This window comes from Myiozetetes cayanensis, unplaced genomic scaffold, assembly GCF_022539395.1.
Source record: "Myiozetetes cayanensis isolate MyiCay16 unplaced genomic scaffold, myiCay2020 scf45, whole genome shotgun sequence".
Taxonomy (NCBI): domain Eukaryota; kingdom Metazoa; phylum Chordata; class Aves; order Passeriformes; family Tyrannidae; genus Myiozetetes; species Myiozetetes cayanensis.
The window spans coordinates 360137-381490 of NW_026087687.1; the positions used below are offsets into that span (position 1 = coordinate 360137).

At 66.2% G+C, this 21354-nt stretch overlaps 1 protein-coding gene across 2 annotated transcripts in view; it reads right to left on the bottom strand.

The window, feature by feature from the left end:
• Positions 1-21354, bottom strand: part of DNMT3A (DNA methyltransferase 3 alpha) — a 28896-nt gene that overhangs the window by 889 nt on the left and 6653 nt on the right. The window contains exons 4-21 of one of the 2 annotated variants that reach the window (XM_050330850.1): positions 15309-15561; positions 12139-12185; positions 10920-11066; positions 6846-7061; positions 6605-6763; positions 6408-6515; positions 5779-5935; positions 5502-5654; positions 5305-5349; positions 4777-4856; positions 4541-4653; positions 2218-2401; positions 2053-2137; positions 1633-1778; positions 1036-1126; positions 791-939; positions 594-679; positions 79-148 (exon numbers count right to left, since the gene is read on the bottom strand). In XM_050330850.1, coding sequence (XP_050186807.1) covers positions 79-148; positions 594-679; positions 791-939; positions 1036-1126; positions 1633-1778; positions 2053-2137; positions 2218-2401; positions 4541-4653; positions 4777-4856; positions 5305-5349; positions 5502-5654; positions 5779-5935; positions 6408-6515; positions 6605-6763; positions 6846-7061; positions 10920-11066; positions 12139-12185; positions 15309-15561 — 2289 coding nt within the window. Of the gene's footprint in view, positions 1-78; positions 149-593; positions 680-790; positions 940-1035; positions 1127-1632; positions 1779-2052; positions 2138-2217; positions 2402-4540; positions 4654-4776; positions 4857-5304; positions 5350-5501; positions 5655-5778; positions 5936-6407; positions 6516-6604; positions 6764-6845; positions 7062-10919; positions 11067-12138; positions 12186-15239; positions 15562-21354 lie in introns of both variants that reach the window. The other variant, XM_050330849.1, reaches the window with a different exon arrangement.

A 21354-nucleotide genomic window follows, 5' to 3' on the forward strand; every position in this document is an offset into this window, starting at 1 on the left:
CCCCTGCACCCCCAGGAGACTGGGACCGCCAGGGACCACCCTCCATCCCTTGATACTCCACTGCCCACCCCAGCTGACCTTTGCTATTCTGCCGTGCTCCAGGCACTCCTGCAGCTCCAGCTTATCGTTGACAGTGGAGGCGAGTGGCCTGAGAGGGGAGAGATGGTGGGCAGGGGGTGTCAGTGTCCCCAGACTGACCCCCGTGGGTGCAGGGCAGGTTTCCAGATGGGGTTTGTGGGGGGCACAGGGCAGCCACGGCTGTTTTGGGGGGTTGTGACAGGCAATGGCAAGAAGCAGCTGATTCCCATTGGGGCTGGTCTGTGGCCACCAGCCATGGGCCACCACAGCCACCATCTAGGAGGGACACAAAGGGCAGCACAAGGGAGCAGGGGTAGGACCAGCACCCTCCATAGGAGCACCATGCTGGATTTCTGGGGTGTGCCATCCCCTCTTTGTGAGACTCTTGCTCTCCCAGCACTGATCAGGGTCAGGGGACCCCCAGGGCCATGTCAGGGGTGAGGGGGGAACCCAGAGGTGCAGCCCACCCTCCCGGAGCTGGGCCAGGGGCTCAGCTTTGCGGGGCTCTCACCAACCTGTTCATCCCGGGCAGGTTCCCCCAGAAGTACCGTGCCCGGTGTGCTGCAGACACTTCTTTGGCATCAATCATGACGGGGTTGGACTGCAGGAGGGGGAGTGGGGGGTCAGTGGGGCTCGGGAGCCCCTCGTGTTGAGAACAGGACCCTCGGGGTCCCAGGGGCTGTTAGGGGGGTGACCCCAGGCAGGCACTGACCTCCAGGAAGCGTGAGATGTCCCTCTTGTCGCTCACCCCCATGGCCACCACGTTCTCGAAGAGCCAGAAGAAGGGCCGGTCGTCGCCCTCCTTGGGCCGGGCTTCGTGGAGCAGGCGGTAGAACTCAAAGAAGAGGCGCCCAGTGCCCTCTGGGAGGAGAGAGGAGGGGGCCAGGGTCAGGGTGGGGGGCCCGTGCTAGCCCTGGGGCCCGGCAGTGGGGTCCAGCCCCGTGGACACATTCCTACCATAGAGCCCCTTCCTGGCTGGGTTGACGATGGAGAGGTCATTGCAGGGGCTCCCCCCGATCACCAGGTCGAAGGGGCCCCATTCCTGTATCTGCAAGAGGAAGAGGAGACCCTTGGTGAGCTCAGCACTGCCTTGGCCTCAGGGACACAGGGGGTGATGGTGACCAAGCTCCCAGTGGGATCAGAAAATCATGGAATGTCCTGAGCAGGAAGGGACTCACAAGGATCATCACTCTAACTCCTTGGCCCTGCACAGACACCCCAACAATCCTACCCTGTCCCTCAGAGCATTGTCCCTGAGCTCTGGCAGCCTTGGCGCTGTGCCCGCTGCCCTGGGCAGCTCGTTCAGTGCCCAAACACCCTCTAGGGGAAGAACCTTTCCCTGAGATCCAGCCTGACCCACCCTGGCACAGCTCCAGCCCTTCCCTGGGTGCTGTCACTGGTCACTGAGAGCAGGGGTTGGTGTTGCCCCTTGGTAGGAAGCTGCAGGCCCCTGAGGTCTGTCCTCAGCCTCCTGAGGACGAGGGACCGGCCCCATGTGGGGACAGGGGCGGTTGGGGGGTGCCAGGGGGTCCGTGGGATCAGGACAGGACGTACGTGTTTCTGGGTGACGTTGCGGACGTCCCCGACGTACATGATCTTGCCCTGGTGCCTCACCATGCCCACGGTGATGGAGTCCTCGCACACCTCGGAGGCAATGTACCTGTCCACCTGGATGCCCAGGTCCTTCAGCACCAGCAGCCCTGTGGGAGCAGCAGGGGGTGGGTGATGGGGATGGACGATGGGCCCCTACCTGTCCCGCCACTCCTGGGCCATCCCCTGGATCCCCACTGGTGTGGACCCCTGGGACAGAGCAGACAGGAGGGGCTGCCCACGGGGACAGTCCCACAGATGTGTCCATGCCCCCTGCCCCAAGGCTGGTTGGCTGTGGGGTGCAGGCAGGCTGCTTCCCCACCCCCAATCCCAAACACAGCCCAGGGAAGCTCTGCCCTGGGACCCCCAGGGACCCCCACCCACCTGTGGCGATGCCGTCGAAGAGCGAGAGCACCCGGATGGGCTTCCTCTTCTCGGCCGGCACGGGCGGGTACACCTTCGGTGGGTCCTGAGAGCCACGGGGAGGTCAGTGGGCAGGGGGCTGGGGGGCAGCGGGGAGGGGGCTGGGGGAAGAGAGGGGTCACTCACAAACTCCTGGTCGTGGTTGTTGGCGAAGAACATCTGGAGACGCGAGGGCCAGTCCTCCCGCCGCCGCAGCAGCCCGTACACCCCCTTATGGCCGCACATGTAGCAGTTCCAGGGGTCCTCCTTGATGGCCGCCTGCGCCGCCCCCGGGCCCACCAGCAGGTCCACGCACTCCACGCAGAAGCACCTGGCACAGGGGGAGCTGGGCTCAGTGCTGGGGCTCGTGCCAGGGCGGTGGCACCGCCACAATCTACCCGGCTCCACACCGCAACCGGCATCCATCACCGAAACCCCACTGCAGGACTGGGGCATCACCAGCACTTCCCAGCTCCAAAGCTTCTCCCAGCCCTACAGCAGGGCCAGGGCACCACCAAACCTTCCCCAGCCTCGTGCCAGGACCGACAAAAACCTTCCCAGCCCCAAACCAGGACTGGCATCACCAAATTCCCATAGCTGGACTGGCATCACCAAAACCCCACACAGGGCTGAGGCACCAACAAAACCTCCCCAGCCCCACACCTGGTCTGGCATCACCCAAAACCCCACAGCAGGACTGCCAAAACTGAAACCTCCCCATCTCCATGCCAAGACTGTGGCATCACCAAAATTTGCCAGTCCCACACCAGAACTGGCATCACCCAATTCCCACATCAGGACTGGGGTATCACCAAAACTCCCCTCAACCCCACAGACCAGGACTAGGGCACCACCAAAACCTCCCCAGCCCCACACCAGGACTGGGGCATCACCAGAACTTCCCAGCTCTGTGTTGGTACTGGGGCATGGCCAAAACTTCCCTCTAGTCCCACACTGGGACCAAAGCATCACCAAAACCTCCCAGCCCCACACTTGCACTGGCAGCACCAAAACCCTATGGCAAAACCTTGGCATCATTGAGACCTCTCCAGCCCCACACTGGGACTGCAGCATCACCCAAACACCCAGTCACAAACCAGCACTGGCCTCACCAAAAGATCATGGCAGGCCTGTGGCACCACCGAAACCTCCTCACACCCTCATACTGGGACACCACAAAGCATCCCAGCCCCAAACCAGGAATGGCATCCCTGAATTTCCACACCAGGACTGTGGCACCACCAAAGCCTTGTACCAGGACTGTGGCACCACCAGAACCTCTCCACGCTCACACCAGGACTGAGACATCACAAAATGTCCCAGCCCCAAACTGGTGCTGAGGAACCAGTCTGGTCCAGGTGCTGACTGAGCTGCAGGCTGAGCTGTGGGAGACAGAGCCCACCTCTGAGATAACAAAGGGCACAAGAATGGGTGAGATGACAGGACACCGAGATACACAGCAGGAAGTGGGAATTGCCAACATTCTGGATTAAAAAGGAGATGAAGACAGCAAGGTGGATGGACAGGGAGCGGGGAGCAGGAGCCGAGGGCTCAGGAGGAAGAGGGAGATTTGTACATGGGGAGCCTGTGAGGGCATAAAAGCCCATGGTCCTTTGTTGGGGGTCCCTCCTCAGAAGCACCAACTCAAGCTGTTTCTGTGTTACTGTGCTCGGAATCCATGGCTTCATGGAACAAGGCATCTGAGACTCTGCCATGGGAAACCTGAGGGGGAATTGTGAGGGGGGGATGTGGGGAGGCTGGTGGGACCCACTGGGCCACTGGAGCTGCTGCTCTGAGGGGGCTCCAGTCCCAGCAGTGACACTCTCTGGTGGTGGGAGTGTGGCTGCCAGTGAGTCTTGGGAATGGTCAGACTGGGAAGTCTCTGTAACAACTGGCATCAGTGAATTCCCACGCCTGGGCACCACCAAAACCTCACAGTCCCACACCAGGATTGGTATCACTGACACCCCATGCTGGGACTGCGGTATCACCAAACCCTCCCCAGACTCACACCAGGACTGGGACATCACCATCACTGGGAACAGTGGCACCACCAAAATCTCCCAGTCCCATGCCAGGTCTGGCATCACCGAAACCACCCGGTCCTGTGCCACAGACCACGACACTGCCAAAACATCCCAGCCCCAAACCAGGACTGGCATCACTGAACTCCCATGCCAAGACTGTGGCATCACCGAAACTCCCCAGTCCCTTACTGAGACATCACCAAACACCCAGGACTGACACCACCAAAACCTCCCCAGCCTCGTTCACACCCGACAGAACTGCGGCACCACCGAACCCTACCCAGCCCCACAGCAGGACTGTGGCAACCCTGAACCCTCCCCAGCCCCACAGCAGGACTGTGGCAACCCTGAACCCTCCCCAGCCCCACACCAGGACTGTGGCAACCCTGAACCCTCCTCCCCAGCTCCACAGCAGGACCCCCAATCCCCCCCAGCCCCTGCACCTGCAGCAGTTGTTGTTCCCACACATGAGGACCTCGCGGCCGCCGCAGCAGATGGTGCAGTAGGACTGGTACCCGTCGTCGTCGTACTGGTACGCGCACTCCAGGAAGCAGTTCTGGGGACAGCCGGGGTGTCACCACAGCCCTGGGGGCTCCAGGGACCCCGTGGACCCCGGGATGGGGCTGGGTACCCTACAAGACCCCCAGGCAGGGTTTGGGGGCCTGGCCCCACGCCGTACCTTGCAGTTTTGGCACATTCCCCCGATGAACAGAGGGTGCTCCAGGGTCACGTTGAGGCTCCCACAGGAGATGCAGATATCTGGGGGGGCAGGAGGGGTGATGTCACCCCCAGCACCCCACACTGGGACACCCCAGTGCGGAAGGCATCCTGATCCCGACCCCCTCTCACCCCCTGTACACGCTACCCCATGTCAGGGTCACACTGGAGCTGGGAACAAACCATGGGGACAGTAGGAATGGTTCCCATTGCCCTCCCTTTCCCTGTCCTGCACCCCAACAGCCCCAGCCCCAGGCAGTGTCCCAGGGTCCCTGCCACCATCCAGGGTGGGCCATCACAATGTCACAGCTGTTGTCCCTGCTGCCAGCCAGGCTGAGGGGTGGGACAACTTCACACTCAACCCCTTGGGCTCAATCCCCTCTCCAAGCCCCCTCTGCTCTGCTCTGCTCTGCTCCGGGGTGCCCAGGCAGGGAGGCACCCTCAGCCCAACCCACCCCGGGGTCAGGAGGTGCCCCAGCCCCACACTCACCTTCGATGTTCCTGCACTTCTGCCGGACCTCGTACACCAACCGCTCTGGGGGAAGAGGAGGGTCAGGGGAGCCCGGCCCTGCCCAGGTCCCCCTGTGGCAGGGTGTGAAGGGAGGGGACCCCCAGGAGCAGCTCCCAACCAACCCCCCAGTTCCCCCGCAGAGCGGGGTGGGCACAGGGGCACCCCCAGCCCGGTACCTCGGGTGCGCTCGTCGATGATCTCCTTGACCTTGGGCTTCTCCTGGGTTGTGCTTTTGCGGGGTTTTTTGGCGGGCGGGGGCGGGGCGTAGGCAGCGGCCTCGGGCTCGACCCACATCTCCGTGTAAACTTCTTTGTAGGGGTTCCGCTCCTCTGCGGGGCCGAGGGGGCCGTCAGGGGGGTCCCACCAGTGGGGTCCCAGCCCCACAGCCCTTCCCCTGCCCAGCCCCATCCCATCCGGGGGCAGGTCTTCACCCCACAGCCAGCCCTCCCTCACCTTCAGGGGGCTCCAGCCCCTTGGGGCCTGAGGGCTGGAAGCCACCCAGAGCCCACTCGATCATCTGCTTGTTCTGGATCTCCACCACCTTGGACGTGTCCGTCTCGTCGTTCTCGGGGCACGCGGGGAAGATCTTCCCGGCCCGGCTGCTGGCCACCTGCCCGGGGGTCCACGTGTCACCCACCCACCCACAGCCCCTCCCAGCTGCTCCTGCACTGCCCACCTGGCCGGGGGTCCACGTGTCACCCACCCACCCACAGCCCCTCCCAGCTGTTCCTGCTGAGATCCCCCCAAAAGCCAGACCCCCCCAGCATCCCCCCCCACCAGGGCCTTCAGCAACTCCCTCAGAGTCCCCAGCAACCCTCCCAGCACCCCCAATAGCCCCCTGCACACTCCTGGCTGGCACAAGCAGTTCCCAGACACCCCTAAAACCTCCTCTGGGGGTCTCCCAGCCCCCCACTCTTTTAGGAGACCCCCGGGGTGCTGGAGGGGAGGCAGGACCAGGTCCTGGCAGGGTGTAGAGGCAGCTGCTGCTCCCACGGATGGAGAAGTGGTGTCCCCCCACCATCACAGTGCCAGGGGCCGGTGTCCCCTGCGGTGTCCCCCTCTCCCTCCGTGTCCCTACTCACCTGCAGCACCTCGTAGATAGCCTTGCGGTACATGGGCTGTTTGTTGTAGGTGGCCTGGTGGAAGGCGCTGGCAAAGGAGCTCAGGGGGAGCAGCTTCTCCACACACACCTGGGGACAGGACGCGGCCGTGGGGACACGCGGGGACACGCGGGGAGGGGGCCGTGCCGTCCCCCCCAGCTCCCGGGGGGGCCACTTACCACCGAGAACTTGCCGTCCCCGAACCACATGACCCAGCGGGTGCCCTCGGCAGCGCGGCTCCGGCCCGTCATCCACCAGGACACGATGCGCCCGGGCCACCAGGAGAACCCGCGCAGCTTCCCCCACACCAGCTCCCCGATGCCGAACCCGCGCCCGTCCTGGGGGACACGCGGGGGTCAGGGTAGGGCTCGGGGCTGTCTGTGCCCCGCTGCCCCCCGCCCTGCCCGGCCCTGCCCTCACCTCGTACTCGGGCTCGTCGTCGGCGGATTTGGAGGCGTTCTTGTCACCCGCGTCGGCCACCGCGGGCTCGGGGGTGGTGGCCACGCTGGGCGAGGCGGGGTCGGTGGGCTGCTGGGGGGCGGGCGGGGGGCTCGCCTCCTCCTCCTTCTGCGGGTCGGCCCGCGCCGGCTCCTCCACCACGTTCATCACGGCGATCACCTTCGCCTTCTTCTCTGCCTGCGGGGGGAGGCAGCTCAGGGCATCGCCGCCGGAGCCCCCGAGCGGGGGTCGGGCCATCGCCCCCGGGACCCGGCAGGGGCCGGGGCATCGCCGTCCATAGCCCCGCACACGGGGGTGGCCTGGGCTGCCCAGAGCCCCCACAGCCCCGCACACGAGCCTGGCACCCCGGAGGCTCCCGGCCGCAGCCGCCATCGTCCCCGCGGGGCTCGGGGTCCTCACTCCCGGCCCAGAGGGTCGTGACCCCCCCTCCCCAGGGCAGCCCCGCACCTTCTGCCTTCCCCGGACGCGGCCCCGGGGCCCCCCGCGATCCATCCCGGGACCCCCGGTACTCACGCCGGGACGCCCCGGGCCCGTCGTGCCCCATGTCCCCCTGCCGGGGCCCCCCCTCGGGACCCCCGGCCCCGGTCACGTACCCGCGGACACCGGGGGGGCAGCCGGGGCGGAACGCGCGGAGCCGGAACGCGCGAACCCAGCCGGGCCGGTGCGGGTCAGCCCGGCGGCCCTTTGTCTGGGCTCCGGGTCACGTGACGCGTCCCGGCCCGGCTGGTTGGCTGGTGGGGGGGGGCGCGCCGGGGGCACGGACCGGACCGGACCCGAAGGAACCCGAGCAGAACCGAACGAGCCCGAAGCGACCCAAACGAAACCGAAAGAAACCGAACAAAACGAACGCACCCGAGCGACACCGAAAGGGGCCGAACAGTCCCCGGGACGACCCGAAGGGTCCCGAGCGGAACCGGAGTGCCCCGAGCGGAACCGGAGTGTCCCGAGCTCCGAAGGGGCCCGACCGGAACCGGAGTGCCCCGAGCAGTACCGGAGTACCCCGAGCGGAGCCGAAGGGCCCCGAGCGGCTCATCCCGGTGCCGCTCGCCCGGTGTCCCCCGGCCCGGTGCCGCTCGCCCCTGCCCCGTTGTGCCCCGGTCCCGGCCCGTCCCTCCCGCCACTCACGGGCCCGCGGCCGCGCTCCGGTCCGGGCTGGGCTGTGCCTCCCGCCGCGGGGCCGCTCCCGCCGCCTTTTGTGCCGGGGCCGCGGCCCCCCGGCCTTTGTGCGGAGCGCCGGGACGGGGCGGGGGCGGCGGCGCCCCGGGGGCCTCGCCCCGCACGGAGGGAGCCGCCCCCCGCACCAGTGTCCCCAGTGCCGCCAGTTTGGGGACCGGGGGGACCCGCGCTGGCACCGGCCCCTCCGCACCAATTCGGACCAGGACGGGCACCGGGCTGGGGTCACATCGCCCGGTTCGGCCCCGTACGGACAAGGGGCTGGGGCTGCACTGCCCAGTTCAGCCCAGTGCAAACACCAGTCCGGGGTCACACAGCCCGGTTCATCAGCCCAGTGCGGACACTGGTCTGGGGCTGCACTGCCCAGTTCAGCCCAGCACAGACACCGGCCTGGGACTGGCACCGGCACCACCACCCCAGTTCAGCCCAATATGGATGGGACACACCTGGGACCCTGCGCCCCAGGGCAGGCCCTGCCATCCCCCTGCCAGCCTGGGGGACACCCGAGGTCCTCCCTGTCCCCAAAGGTTCCACGGCGTGGTGGCTGCAGGCCCCCTATGTGTGCAGTGAAGGACAAAGGGGCCGATGGTGTCACCATGGAGGGGCGGTGGGACCCCTGCCCTGCCACCCCTGCCTGGGCATCCCCGGGCCACCGCCTTGCCCAGGGACTCCAAGAGACCCTAAGCGTGGCTGTGCCCCAATGCCACCTCTGAGTGTGCCCCGGGGAACAGGGCTGACTCTGTGACCCCCCCAGGTGACAGCAGGGACACCCCATTCCCTCCAGCCCTCCTTGGCTGTGCCAGAGCAGCAATAGCTGTTTTGGGGACCTGGGATGTTTGGAGACACAGGTGGCCCTGGGCCAGAGGACACAAGGTGGGTGACACCTACAGAGTCCCAGGGCAGGGTCCAAGCCAGGCCTGGTGCCCGCCCCCCCCTCAGTGCTGGTCCCAGTGGGACACCCCCCCCAACTCTGCCCTGGAGCGGGGACAGGAAATGTCCCATTGCCGGGTCGTTAGGGGATCACGGCTGGATGTCACCACTGGACAATTGTCCCTGCCCTGCGGTCACTGGCAGCTCTGCCAGCCCTGTCCTCATCCCCACCCCAATCCTCATCCTCGTCTCCATCCCCAATCCCATCTCTTGCCCCACCCCCATCCTCATCTCCATTCCATCCCGATTCCCACCCCCATCCCCATCTCCATCCCCAACTCCATTTTCATCCCATCCTCATCTCCATCCCCATCTTTGTCTTCCTCATCCCATCTCCATCCCCTGTCCCATCCCCATCCCCTGTCCTTGCCTCATCCCCATCCCATTCCCACCTCCATCCTTTGCCCCAAACCCATCTCTGTTCCCATCTTCATCTTCATCCCATTTCCATATCCTCCTTCATCTTCATCCCAACACTACCCCCATTCCCCATCCCTGTGGCTGGCACAGGGTGGGGGGTCCCAGCTGAGAAGGTGCCAGCACAGACAGGTGAGGGCCAGCACCAGACCCTGACTGTTCCTGTCCCCAGCACCAGACCCTGGATGTCCCTCTTGTTCCCAGTGCCAGGCCCTGCCCATCACCATCACAGTGGTGCTGCTGAGCACCAGCCACGGCCTTCAGAGGCTGGGGGGATGAGGAAGAGGAGGGAAGGCTGGAGGGGGCTGGGCTGTCCCTGTGCCCACCACAGCAAGGCTGGTGACCCCAGCTGAGACCCCCCCAGACAGCAGGGGGTGTCCCCAAACTGGGACAGGGGGTGGTGAGTGGCACAGCGAGGGCAGCCCTGGCATTGTCTGGGGATGAAGGGGAGCCATGCCTGGCCACTGGGCCGCCAAAAACACAGCCCAGAGGTGACCAGTGACAGGTTGGGATCCCCCACTTTTTGGGGACCACTACAGCTTAGGGACCTTCACCCAGAAGAATCTGCCAGTGCCAAAGGGCTCCAGTGTGGCGAGATGAGGCAGGGCTGGCACCGGCACTGCACTGGCACCGGGGGGCTGCTCCTGGGGACCCCTTCCAGGAAGAGGGAAGGGGTCATGCCCTGTGCCCCATGGGCACAGCTGTCTCTTGTGCCCCATGGGGACACTGTGGCTGTGCCAGCCATTCCCTGTGTCCCTTGGGAACATCATGGCCATATCAGCTGTACCCCGTGTCCCATGGGGACACCGTGGCTGTGCCAGCTTTGCCCTGTGCCCCACGGGATGACCTGGCCACAACAGCCATGTCCAGTGGGATGCCCTGGCTGTGCCAGTCTCTCCTGTCCCTGTGTTGTGCCAGTGACACTGGCAGGAGGGGATACATTGCCAGGGAGACTTATCTGGCAGAGGGGGACAACACAGGACAGGGTGAGGGGGTGCAGTGGGGACCTCGGGGCGCCCGCAAAGATCCCCCGAGCAGCCACTGGCACTGTGGCCACCCCGTGCCAGTGCCAGGCTCCTGCTGCTGAGTCTGGCTGCATCACACACTGACTGGCTCCCCAGAAAAGTGGCAGGAACGGGTGGCACATCCCAGCACATCCCACGGCAGGAGCTTGGGCTCTGCTGCCCACGGCTGCCCACGCTGGGCCCTGGGCGAGGGTGGCCCAGGGGCCACAGGGGGGAAGAATGGAGGGGTCCTGCCAGGGGTCCCTGCTCCCCCAGCCCCACAGCCTGGCAAAGCTGAGGTGCCCCGAGTGCCCACACGAGCCCCCCGTGCGTGCCACCCACCCCTCACACGCCTGGTCGCTCCCGGCCCAGCGCTCTGTGCTATTCCTGCTGTTGGGATTTGCCGGGGGAGCCCTGGGGCACAGAGGCCACCCCAGGGTCGGGGTGCTGGGACCACACGGTGCCCACCCAGACCACGCTGTGCTCGCCCTGCGCCGGTGCCGGCCCTCACCTCCCGCTTCCAGCGTGCCAGCCACTCGTCCCGCTTCCTCTTGCTGATGTAGTAGGGGTCCCCAGCCTGGAAGGTGTGTCGCTGCATCGGCCGCTGCCGCAGGCTCGACTCCCAGCCCAGGCCACCCCGCAGCCGCCCGCGAGAGCCCTGTGCCAGAGAGAGCAGGGTCAGGACTGGGGGTGAGGGAGCAGGGTCAGGGATGGGGGGTGAGGGAGCAGGGTCAGGGAGGGGGGGTGAGGGAGCAGGGTCAGGATGGGGGGTGAGGGAGCAGGGTCAGGGATGGGGGGTGAGGGAGCAGGGTCAGGGACTGGGGGTGAGGGAGCAGGGTCAGGGCACTGGGGTGGCAGTGTGGTGGGAACCACAGGCTGGGCTTGGGAATGGTGTGGAGGACGGAGCAGAGCTGTCCAGGGGTGCTGGAGGGGGGCACCCACTTCTGCATGAGGGAGACGGGCAGGAGGGGCATCATCTGCCCAGGCACACAGGTGCACATGGACACACACTCTGGCCCTGTGTGTACCAGCACCTGGATGCCCAGAGATTGGATACTGGGGAGATATTCTTGGCTGTGAGGGTGGGCAGGCCCTGGCACAGGTTGCCCAGAGAAGCTGTGGCTGCCCCTGGATCCCTGGAAGTGTCCAAGGTCAGGCTGGACGGGGCTTGGAGCAACCTGGGCTAGTGGAAGGTGTCCCTGCCCATGGCAGGGGGTGGAATGGGATGGAATTTAAGGTCTCTTCCAGCCCAAATCAGTCTGGGATTCAATGTCCCAGATGGCACAGCACCAGACACCTTGCCATGGCCAGCTGCACCTTGGTGGGCACTGTCCAGGCATGGATCCACCCCAGAGCAGATCCAACATACTGTGTGGGCACCTGGGGGACGAGAGGGGTCAGCCTGGGCAGGCACCATCCCACACAGGGCTGGGTGGGGGGGCATCACCGGCCTGGCACATCCCGGTGCCAGCTGGTTCCCAGCACAGCAGCAGGCGCTGCCCAGTGCCCAACTGTGCTGGGGCTCCGGAACCTGAGACCCCCATCCTGTGGGGACCCTGTCCCTGATGCCACCAGTGCCGAGGGAGCGAGGAGGGATGGTGCCCATGAGCACAGGGAGTGCCGTGCTGGCCAGTGGGCTGTGGGTCTATTCCCATCTCCCGGGGTGGCTGTGGGGCCGTGCCCGTCTCCTGGGTGCAGTCCCATGGAGTGCAGCCCCAGGCCATACTTGCCTCCATTTTCAGGGTGTCGAAGTTGTTTTCCTCCTTCTCGTCCTTGCCTGCACACAGAACAGAGAGCGGCCGTGAGCAGGGGACGGGGGGGGCTGCGGGGCTGGGACCCCGTGGGGAGATGGGCCCACCTGGGACCCCCCAGCCCATCCAGGGGCCGCCCTGTGCCGGGGATGGGCACCCCCGGCTGGCACACAGGGCCTGGGCTGCGCTCCCGGGTGGATCTGTGCTGTGATGGGGCTGCCGGTCCTGCCCCAGCCAGGGGTCTGGGGGTCCAGGGCAGTGACCCCCCCCCCCGGCGGGCAGGGGAAGTGGCCCGGCTGCTTCCTGTGCTCTCGGCACATCCGCGCTGCAGGTTCTGCCGAGGCGCTGCCAGGAAAGCGGCTAAAAATAACCCCGGGCGTTCGGGGGTGTGAACCGCCCGCACCCCGAGGGCCGGGGCTGTGGGGGCGGTGGGGGGGCGGGAGGGGTGCAGGAGGGGTCCCACCCGCTCCCAGCATCCCTCGGTGCTTCGTCCTGGCTGCTGGGCAACAACTGCCCCAGCACAGAGAGACCCCCAGGTGTCCCCCAGCCCTGAGAGACACCGGGACAGTCCCCCACAGCCGGCACGTGGAGATGCAGCAGGACACTGGGGGACACTGGGGACAGTGAGGGACAGCAAAGGACACTGCAAAACACTGTGGGATGCTGGGGAACACTGCAGGACACTGAGGGACAGTAAGGGACACTGCGGGACCTTGGGGACACTGCAGGACACTGGGGGACTGTGGGGGACACTGGGGGACACTGCAAGATGCTGGGGGATGGCAGAGGACATTGCAGGATAGTGCAGGACCATCGGGAACACTGCAGGGTACTGAGAGGCAGCAGGGGACACTGAAGAACACTGTGGGACAGCAAGGAACACTGTGGGACACTGGGGGACACTGCAGGACACTTGGGGACAGAGGGGGACACTGGAGAACAGGAGCCTTTCTGGCTCCGTGCCGGGGGTCGGACTGTGAGTGTGCCCCAGGGCTGCCTGGGCATCCCGTGCTCCCACGGGGATCTTAATTAGGGAAACTGAGGCACAGGAGAGGGGACGTGGCCTGTTCCAAGACGCTGGTCCCCTCGGTCACTGGGACTGGTCAAACTGGGGGCACTGACACGCGTGGGGGCCGCCCGTGGCTGCGGCTTGTGCCGAGCACAGGATGCTCAGGGAGCCCTGTCCGGCCGGGAGGAGCAGGGGAGGAGCCGAGCCTGGCGCTGTGACCTCGGCACGGGCACGGCCGGAGCGCTGGAAATGGCTCCTGGGGACGGGAGCGAGATCCCGGTGGCGTCACGGCCCCCTCGGGCCCTCCTGGCGACCACCGGGAACAGCTCCGACACCACCCCCGGCCCCCACATCACTGTGCAGCTCCGGCCGGCCGCCGTGCCAGCCCGGTACCGGGATGGCCCCACAGCCACGGTCACGGCCCGGGCCCACCCCGCTCCCCTCGCTCCCGGCTCCGGCTGCGGCGCTCCCGCGGCTGCGCCTCGTGACTGCGGCAGCATCTGCAGCGCAGCTCAGCCATCCCAGCCTGCCTCAGCCATCCCAGACTCTCCCAGCTCCATCCCTGCCTGCCTCAGCCATCCCAGCCTGCCTCAGCCATCCCAGACTCTCCCAGCTCCATCCCTGCCTGCCTCAGCCATCCCAGCCTCTCCCAGCTCCATCCCAGCCTCTCCCAGCTCCATCCCTGCCTGCCTCAGCCATCCCAGCCTGCCTCAGCCATCCCAGCCTGCCTCAGCCAACCCAGACTCTCCCAGCTCCATCCCTGCCTGCCTCAGCCATCCCAGCCTGCCTCAGCCATCCCAGCCTCCCAGCTCCATCCCAGCCCCTCCCAGCTCCATCCCAGCCTGCCTCAGCCATCCCAGACTCCATCCCAGCTCCATCCCTGCCTGCATCCCAGCTCCATCTCAGCCATCCCAGCCTCTCCCAGCTCCATCCCAGCCTCTCCCAGCTCCATCCCAGCCTCTCCCAGCTCCATCCCTGCCTGCCTCAGCCATCCCAGCCTCTCCCAGCTCCATCCCTGCCTGCCTCAGCCTTCCCAGCCTCTCCCAGCTCCATCCCTGCCTGCCTCAGCCATCCCAGCCTGCCTCATTCATCCCAGCCTCTCCCAGCTCCATCCCAGCTGTTCCTCGCCCCCATCCCTGGCTCAGCCTGACGGGCAGCCAGTCTCTGCTGATCTGGCTTGGGAAGCCCCCAAGCATCAAAGCTGGGAACCCTGAGGAGTGTCCCTGGTCCAGAAAGACCCTCTGGAATCCAGTCCATGCCATGGCCTCTGGTCCTGTCCCTGGGCACCCCTGGCTCACCTCCGGGCACCTCCCTGCAGGTGCCACAGCCACGGATCCCCCGAGCCCGCTCTGCTCCCGGCTGAGCAGCCCCGGCTGCCGCAGCCTTTGCCCAGCGCAGACACTCCTGCCCTGCAGCACCACCGGGCCCTCGCTGGGCTCTCCCCAGCCCATCTCTGTCCCTCACGCCCTGGGGAGCCACAGCTGGGCCCGGTGCTCTGGGGTGGCCTCACCTCATGGGCACCACCTGGGCACCTCCTGATGCAGCCCAGGAATCCCCTGGGACCCCCAGACCCCCCCATCCAGGCACTGGGGATGACCCCCAGTGCAGCGTCCATCTCTCCATCCTGCCTGCTTCCCAGCACCAGAGCTGGCACCTCCTCAGCACCGCAGCCCTGGGACAGGGAAGGTGCCCCCTGTGGCCCGGCACGTGCAGGGCTGCCATGCAGTGTGGGCACACACACCAGGGTGGTCTCACATGCAGGCAGGGACCTGCCAACACCACACCACACCACGTGGGCAGGGGCACCCTGGCACCACAGGGCACTGAGGAACAACATCCTTGTTCCTGCCATCGGAAAGGGTGATGGAGGGTAACTGGATGAACGTGCAGGTGCAGCCCCCACTCGGACCTGCTGTCCCCACCCCAAATCCCGTGTGGCACCGGGGGCTCAGCCCTCGCTCCTCCTCCTGTGGCAGTGCTCCCCAGCCCGGAGCCCCCACGGGGCAGCACGGCAGGGCCAGGGGTTCCCGGGGGGCCAAGCCCTGGGGAGCCCCCAACGCTGAGCTCTTACTTTTCTCTGTGGCCTCCAGGAGTTTCCTCCTCCCGCGTTTCTTCTGGGGGTCGGAAGGGGCCAGCTCACCCTCATCGGCCGGAGCGTCCAGGCCCTCCTTGGGGGTGCAGCGGCCGTTCTCCAGCGCCCGGCCGGTCTCTCCGTCGGGAACGCTCTCCGTGTCGTCCTCCTCGGGCCGGCCGCCCTTGGGGCTGGCGCCGCCCTCCTCTGCGTCCCCCTCCACGTCCCCGTTGGGCAGCGGCTCGGCGGGACTGGCCTCCGGGCAGGCCGGGGGGCACTTGGGGACGGCCGCCGTGTCTTTGGGGGTGTCACTGCTTTCCACCTGCCGGGAGGGAGGGGAAGGAACTGCGTTGGGTGCTGGCAGAGGCGGGGCACGGCCCCGGTCGCATCCCACCTCTGCCCCGAGAGCCACGGCTGGACCCCACAGCGGGAGCTCCTGCGTCACCTCAGTGTGATCAACCCCATGAGGACCCTGTCCCCCTGGCCTGACTCCACTTCCACACCACAGATGTCACAGCATAAAGGCAATCTCTGAGACCACAGCCCACAAACCCCCCCAGACACGGTTCCCTAACGCGGCGACAACTTGGGGACATCACGCCAAAAAGTCCAAGTCCCACCTCCTGCATCCCACAAGTGACAGCTGCCACTGCCTGCTGGGGGGCTGGGGCTGCCATGGCACCCTCAGGACCAGGACACAGTGTCACAGCACCCTTGGGGGCAGGACACATGGCCAAGGAACCCTCAGGACCAGGACATGGTGCTTTCCAAGGAGCAGTGACCACTGATGTGGCACCCTCAGGAGAAGGAGAGATGCTGGGACACTTCCATGGCTGGGACACATGGCCATGAAACCATCAGCGCCAGGACACAGGGGTGTGACGTGCTGAGAACCAGAGACATTGCCATGGCACCTTTGGGACCAGGATGCAATGCCATGACATCCTCAGGACCAGGACACATGGATGTGACACCGCCATGACCAGGACACACCACCATGACACCCTCAGGACCAGGGCAAAATGCCCCAGCAATGACAGGACCAGGACACTCCACCGTGGCACTCTGAGGATCACGACACACGGACGTGACACCCTCACGAACCAGGACACACTGTCATGACACCCTCAGGACCAGGACACACTTCCATAGCCTGTTCAGGATCAGGAGATGTTACAGCAATACCCTCAGACCAGGACACAACCACACGGCATCCTTGGGACACGGACGTGGGCAGAGGGACAAGACCCACAGCACCAGGATGGAAGCAGGTGACACCAGGAAGACCTGGATACACCATCATGGCAACTTCAGGACAAGGACACACTGCCACGACACCCTCAGGAACCAGCAGACACGTCCACAGCATCCTCAGGACCAAGACACAAGGATGTGACACCAGGGGGACCTGGATGCACTGCCATGACACCTTTGGGACCAGAACATTTACACCAGGACACCCTCAGGACCAGGTCAGAGTGCCGTGTGTGTGTGACAGGGGTGTGTGTCAGGGGCAGTGTCAACACCACGGGGCAGTGCAGCTGTCCCTGGCTGGCCAGCACAGTGACAGAGCAGGGACAGAGCAGGGACAGGGCCCCGCCATGAGCCCCTGGGGCTGGCTGTGCCATCACTCACATGGTCCAGCCCTGGCATGTGCCACAGAACAGACCGAGTTGATGGGAGTGCAGGAGACAGCAGAGCAGAGCATGGGACAAGGGCCCAGGGCTGGGGTGGCATCATGGGACCCTGCCATGCTGCCAGCCTGCAGAGTGGCACAGCACAGCACAGCACAGCTCGGCAGGGAACAGCACTGCTGGGCTCAGCAGTGGCAGCAGGAGTCAGAGCGAGAGGCACAGCCCAGCTCAGTGGTTTCCGTGGCCAAGGAGAGTGAAAGTGCCGCTGTGGCTCTGCAGAGCTGCCACCAGCACAGCCCTGCCAGGGTGGGCACGGCCACCACCACTTGCCAGCCACTCCAGCTCCACTGCCACCCGCTCAGTGCCCTCACAGGGGGTGCAGGCCCCCCCATGCCAGGACACCCCATCCTTGGGACCCGGCTCTCACCAGCCCAGCACCATGGAGCCACTCAGGCACTGGCACTGTCCCCCCTGGAGACCCCACATACTGCCACAGGCACGGGGTGCCCAACCTGGTGTCACCCCCAGCACTGGCACTGAGCACCCCACGGACAGATACTCACAGGCACCGCTGCTCCCTCCCAGTGCCCCCAGTGTCATCCCGCAGCACAGGAGGGTGCCACGGTGGCATAGGTGGTGCCAGGGTGGCACAGCGGTGGGCTGGCCACAGGGACCCTCCTGCTTGTGCCCAGCAAGCTACAGGTTCCAGGACGCCCCGTTTGGTGGCCAGGTGCCAGGGAGGGAGCGCTGTGCTGTCGGGGGGCTCGGTGTGCACCGGGGGGCTCGCGGTGCTGCCCCCGGGGAGGGGGCCAGGCAGGGGATCCTGAGGCCAAGGCACAAGCTCAGGGGGGGTGGCAAGTGGCAGAGGGGTGTCTTTGTTCCCCAAGGTTCCCCAGCTTTGTGCCACAGGGCACAGGACCCCCTTCCCTGTGTGCCTGAGGGCCGCTTACCATGGCTTTTCCCCCCGGCTGCCGCGCAGACCCCCGGCCGCTGCCGCCCTGCCCGCGCAGGCGCCTCCGCCACGGCCGCTTCCTGCTCACCCGGGACACGGCGCTGGCACTGTCACTTCCTCCGCAGCCGCGAGGGAGGGGACCACGAGGGGCTGGAGAGGGGGTGTTGGGGGCCAGGGGGTGTCGGGGACTGGGGGGACCCTCAGGGGGTGTCCAGAAGCACCAGCAGTGGTCTCTCCTCGTCCTGGCTGCACCAGGCCCAATGCCCGGGGAGGGCACGGTACCCCAGGCAGACACCGGTGCCATTCGGAAGGTGGAGGTGTCACACCGTGCCATGGACGCCAGGGAGGGCACACATGGGGTGACACAGACCTCGGTGTGCCCGGCACAGGGACACTGTGGCTCTGTGAGGGAAGAACACCCCCAGAGAGAGGGCACGGCTGCAGGGACACCCTGGGGAGGCCTGGGAGCACGCAGGGAGCTGAACCAGAGACAAGATGGATGCCAGGGAGCAAAGTCCCTGCTGGCCTCACGGTGAGCTGGAGGGGACCTGCTCCCACCCTGGCACTCCAGCACACCCAGCGTGCCCTCAGGGGTCCCTGGCTGCTGTCTCCCCAGGGCAGCTTGTGGGGGGGTCCCAGCTGCCCCTGGCCCCACTCCCACCTCCACTTGGGGCTGTATCCTGGACACTGCACCAGGAACAATCACAGGGGCTGTGAGGCTTCCCGGGAGGAAACGGGAAAGCCGATGATGTGCTCTGGATCGGGCGGTGTGGGGACTGCTGGAGGCCCAGCTGCGGGGTTTGGGGGGCCTGTAAGGGTTCAGGGTGGCTGTGGGGGCTCAGGGCAGCTTTGGGGAGCTCAGGCTGGCTGTGAGGTTCAGGGAGGCTGTGAAGGGGCTCAGTCCAGCAGGGGTTGGCAGGATGGGTCCCGAGGGCTCAGCCAGTGTGGGTGCTGCTGCCTGAGCATCTCCCCTTGGTGCTGCGAGGCTCTGGCAGTGGCACTGGCACTGACTGTCACCACTGGCCATGCCGTTCCACCAGACAACGCCAGGAAGCAGTACCAGCATGGGGACACGTGGAACATTAACTCTGGGATGGGACAGGCACAGTGGCCCATTAACAAGACATTCTGCCAGGACAGGGACACACAGCCCACCCAGCACCACAGCTGGACAGCCCTCATGCCATGCCATGCCATGCCATGCCATGCCACCCATCCAACACCTGCCTCCTCATACTTCCAGCCCCTCCACAGCCATCCTGGCCAAATCTGGTGTCCCAGCTTCCCTACCTGGGTTGGAACTACACCTCGGCTCACTGGGCCCTCTGTGCCACTGGCATGTCCTGGTGCTGCTGTCCAGACACTGGGCCAGGGAGGTGCAGGGGAAGGGGAGACCAGGACCCACCCCAAGGCCTGTCCCCTCCCTGGCTGCCCCGGCGCCCATCCCCACCCCTGAGGAGGGCCGGTGGCGGGAGCCTTCCTGCCACCCACCCACCCGCTTCCTCCGGCTGCTGGGCCCTGGAAACAAGCGCTGCCTTTCTCCTGCTCCCTCCCCTCCGCTGGGCCTCTGCCAAGGAGGCTGCTCCACCAGGAGCCTGGCAGGCTGATCGGCCTGTGCCCACCCCGCTGCCCCAGCGGTGACACTGGGGAGGCACTCCCTGCTGAGGAATGACAGCCCTCAGGGACCCTTGTGCCCATCCCAGCCCGGAGCACAGCAGCAGCTCCAGACCAGCAGGGCTGTGCCTGCTCTGCCAGGGCAAGGTGCTGGCAGAGCCACTGCCACCCATGGCACTACCTGCAGAAGGTGCCAGCCCCAGCTGGGAGCGGGGACACTGATCTTGGAGCCATGGTTTGGCACTACACGGCACGACACAGGTCAGCATGGCACGGCTCAGCATGGCACAGCTCAGCACGGCACAGCACACCCCAGACCAGCATGGCACAGCCTGGCACAGCTCAGGACAGCATGAGCTCAGTGTGGTACAGCAGAGCTCAGGGACACCCTGGCCCCCATCCCTACGGGGCTGTCCCCAGCCAGCCCCCTGCCTGTTCCCCCTCCAGCCCCCTGTGCCCAAGCTGGGCACATGACACTGCCCGGGTGTGAGGAGGGTGCTCAACCCCTCCTGTCATCATCTGCCCACTGGGTCCCTCTAAGCGGGGTGCTGCGGACCCCCAGCCAGTCCCCACGGAGCCAACCCGGTGCCCACCCCCCGTGCCAGCTCCCCTCACCGCACTCCGGCTCCTCTGGAATGGCAGGCTCTCCGCAGGGAGGGTATTTTTAGCAGCTCGCACCCGGCTGGGGCTTCCCTGGCCTCCTGGCAGTGCCCAGGTCCTGGCCATGCCAGCTCCACTCACTTGGCACCAGGAGCCACTGGCCGGTGTGCCGGCACCGGCACGGGGCAAGCGTGTGGGAGCACACAAGGACGGGCACCCACCAGCCAGCTCTGGGCACCCTGGCCTCGCCACCATCCCCCCACCACGCTGGGGGGCTCCTGGGGCCGCCGGCTCTGCCGGTCAGAGCCCTCCTGGCTCCCGGGCTCCGGCTGTTCCTGACGACGTTCCCCAGTTGTTCCCATGCCAGCATTGTTCTTCCACGGCAGCAGCTCCCCCCGCCCCAGCACGTACCTCTCGCCCCAGCAGGAGCCCGGCCACGTGCTCCAGCCCCACAGCACCCCCATCCACTCCAGGTGAGGCTGTCCCACCTTCCCTGGCCCCCTGGCACCAGGATGGCAGGGATCAGGGATCATCGGGACAGGCATCCTAGATCTGGAACTGTCCCAGCACAGGATTAACCCTTTCTACGGCCAGAAACTTTTCTAAAAAGGATTTGCAACCTTCTAGGAGTGAAGGTGCCTCAGTTCATTTTGTCTCCCCGGCCCTGCTCATCCCCTCATCCCACCCATCACCAGCTCTGCTCATCCCCTCATCCCACTCCTCACCCTGGACCCGTGTGTCACCCCTCTGTCCTCTCCTGTGGGGATGGGGACTGAGGACACAGCCTGAACCCAGGAGATGACAGGTAACCTTCCCTCTAGGCCTTCAGTATCCAGAGGAACCTGCTCCTCCTCCTCACACTGAGTTCAATGGCTCCCCGATGGCACCGTGACACACCACGGCCCACAAGTGTCCCAAGCCCCGGGTGCCCCTTCCCTGTGCCTCAGCAGAGCCAGCTGCTGCCCCAAGCCCCGAGCACTCGGTCACCCCGCAGCCATCCCCTGTGGGCACGGCATGGCTGGGGAGCCAGGGGGTGAGCCTGGCCCGCTGGGGCATCATTGCCTGCGCCACAGGAGCCAGAGAAGCCAGAGGGGGCTCGGCCAAGGCGGGGGCTTCACTCTCTGTGCCCAGTGGTCCTCGGTGGGGTCTGGGGTCCCAGCCCCCAAAAACACAGTGGGGCCTCAAGCAGAGCTGCACCGAGCGAGATGGCCCCACTGGTGGCCACGGGGAGGGGGCAGTGCTGGGCTCCGGGGCAGACACCCACCTCCTGCCACTCCTGGGGTCCCCTCTGGCCGGGTGCTGTGGCACAGAGGGC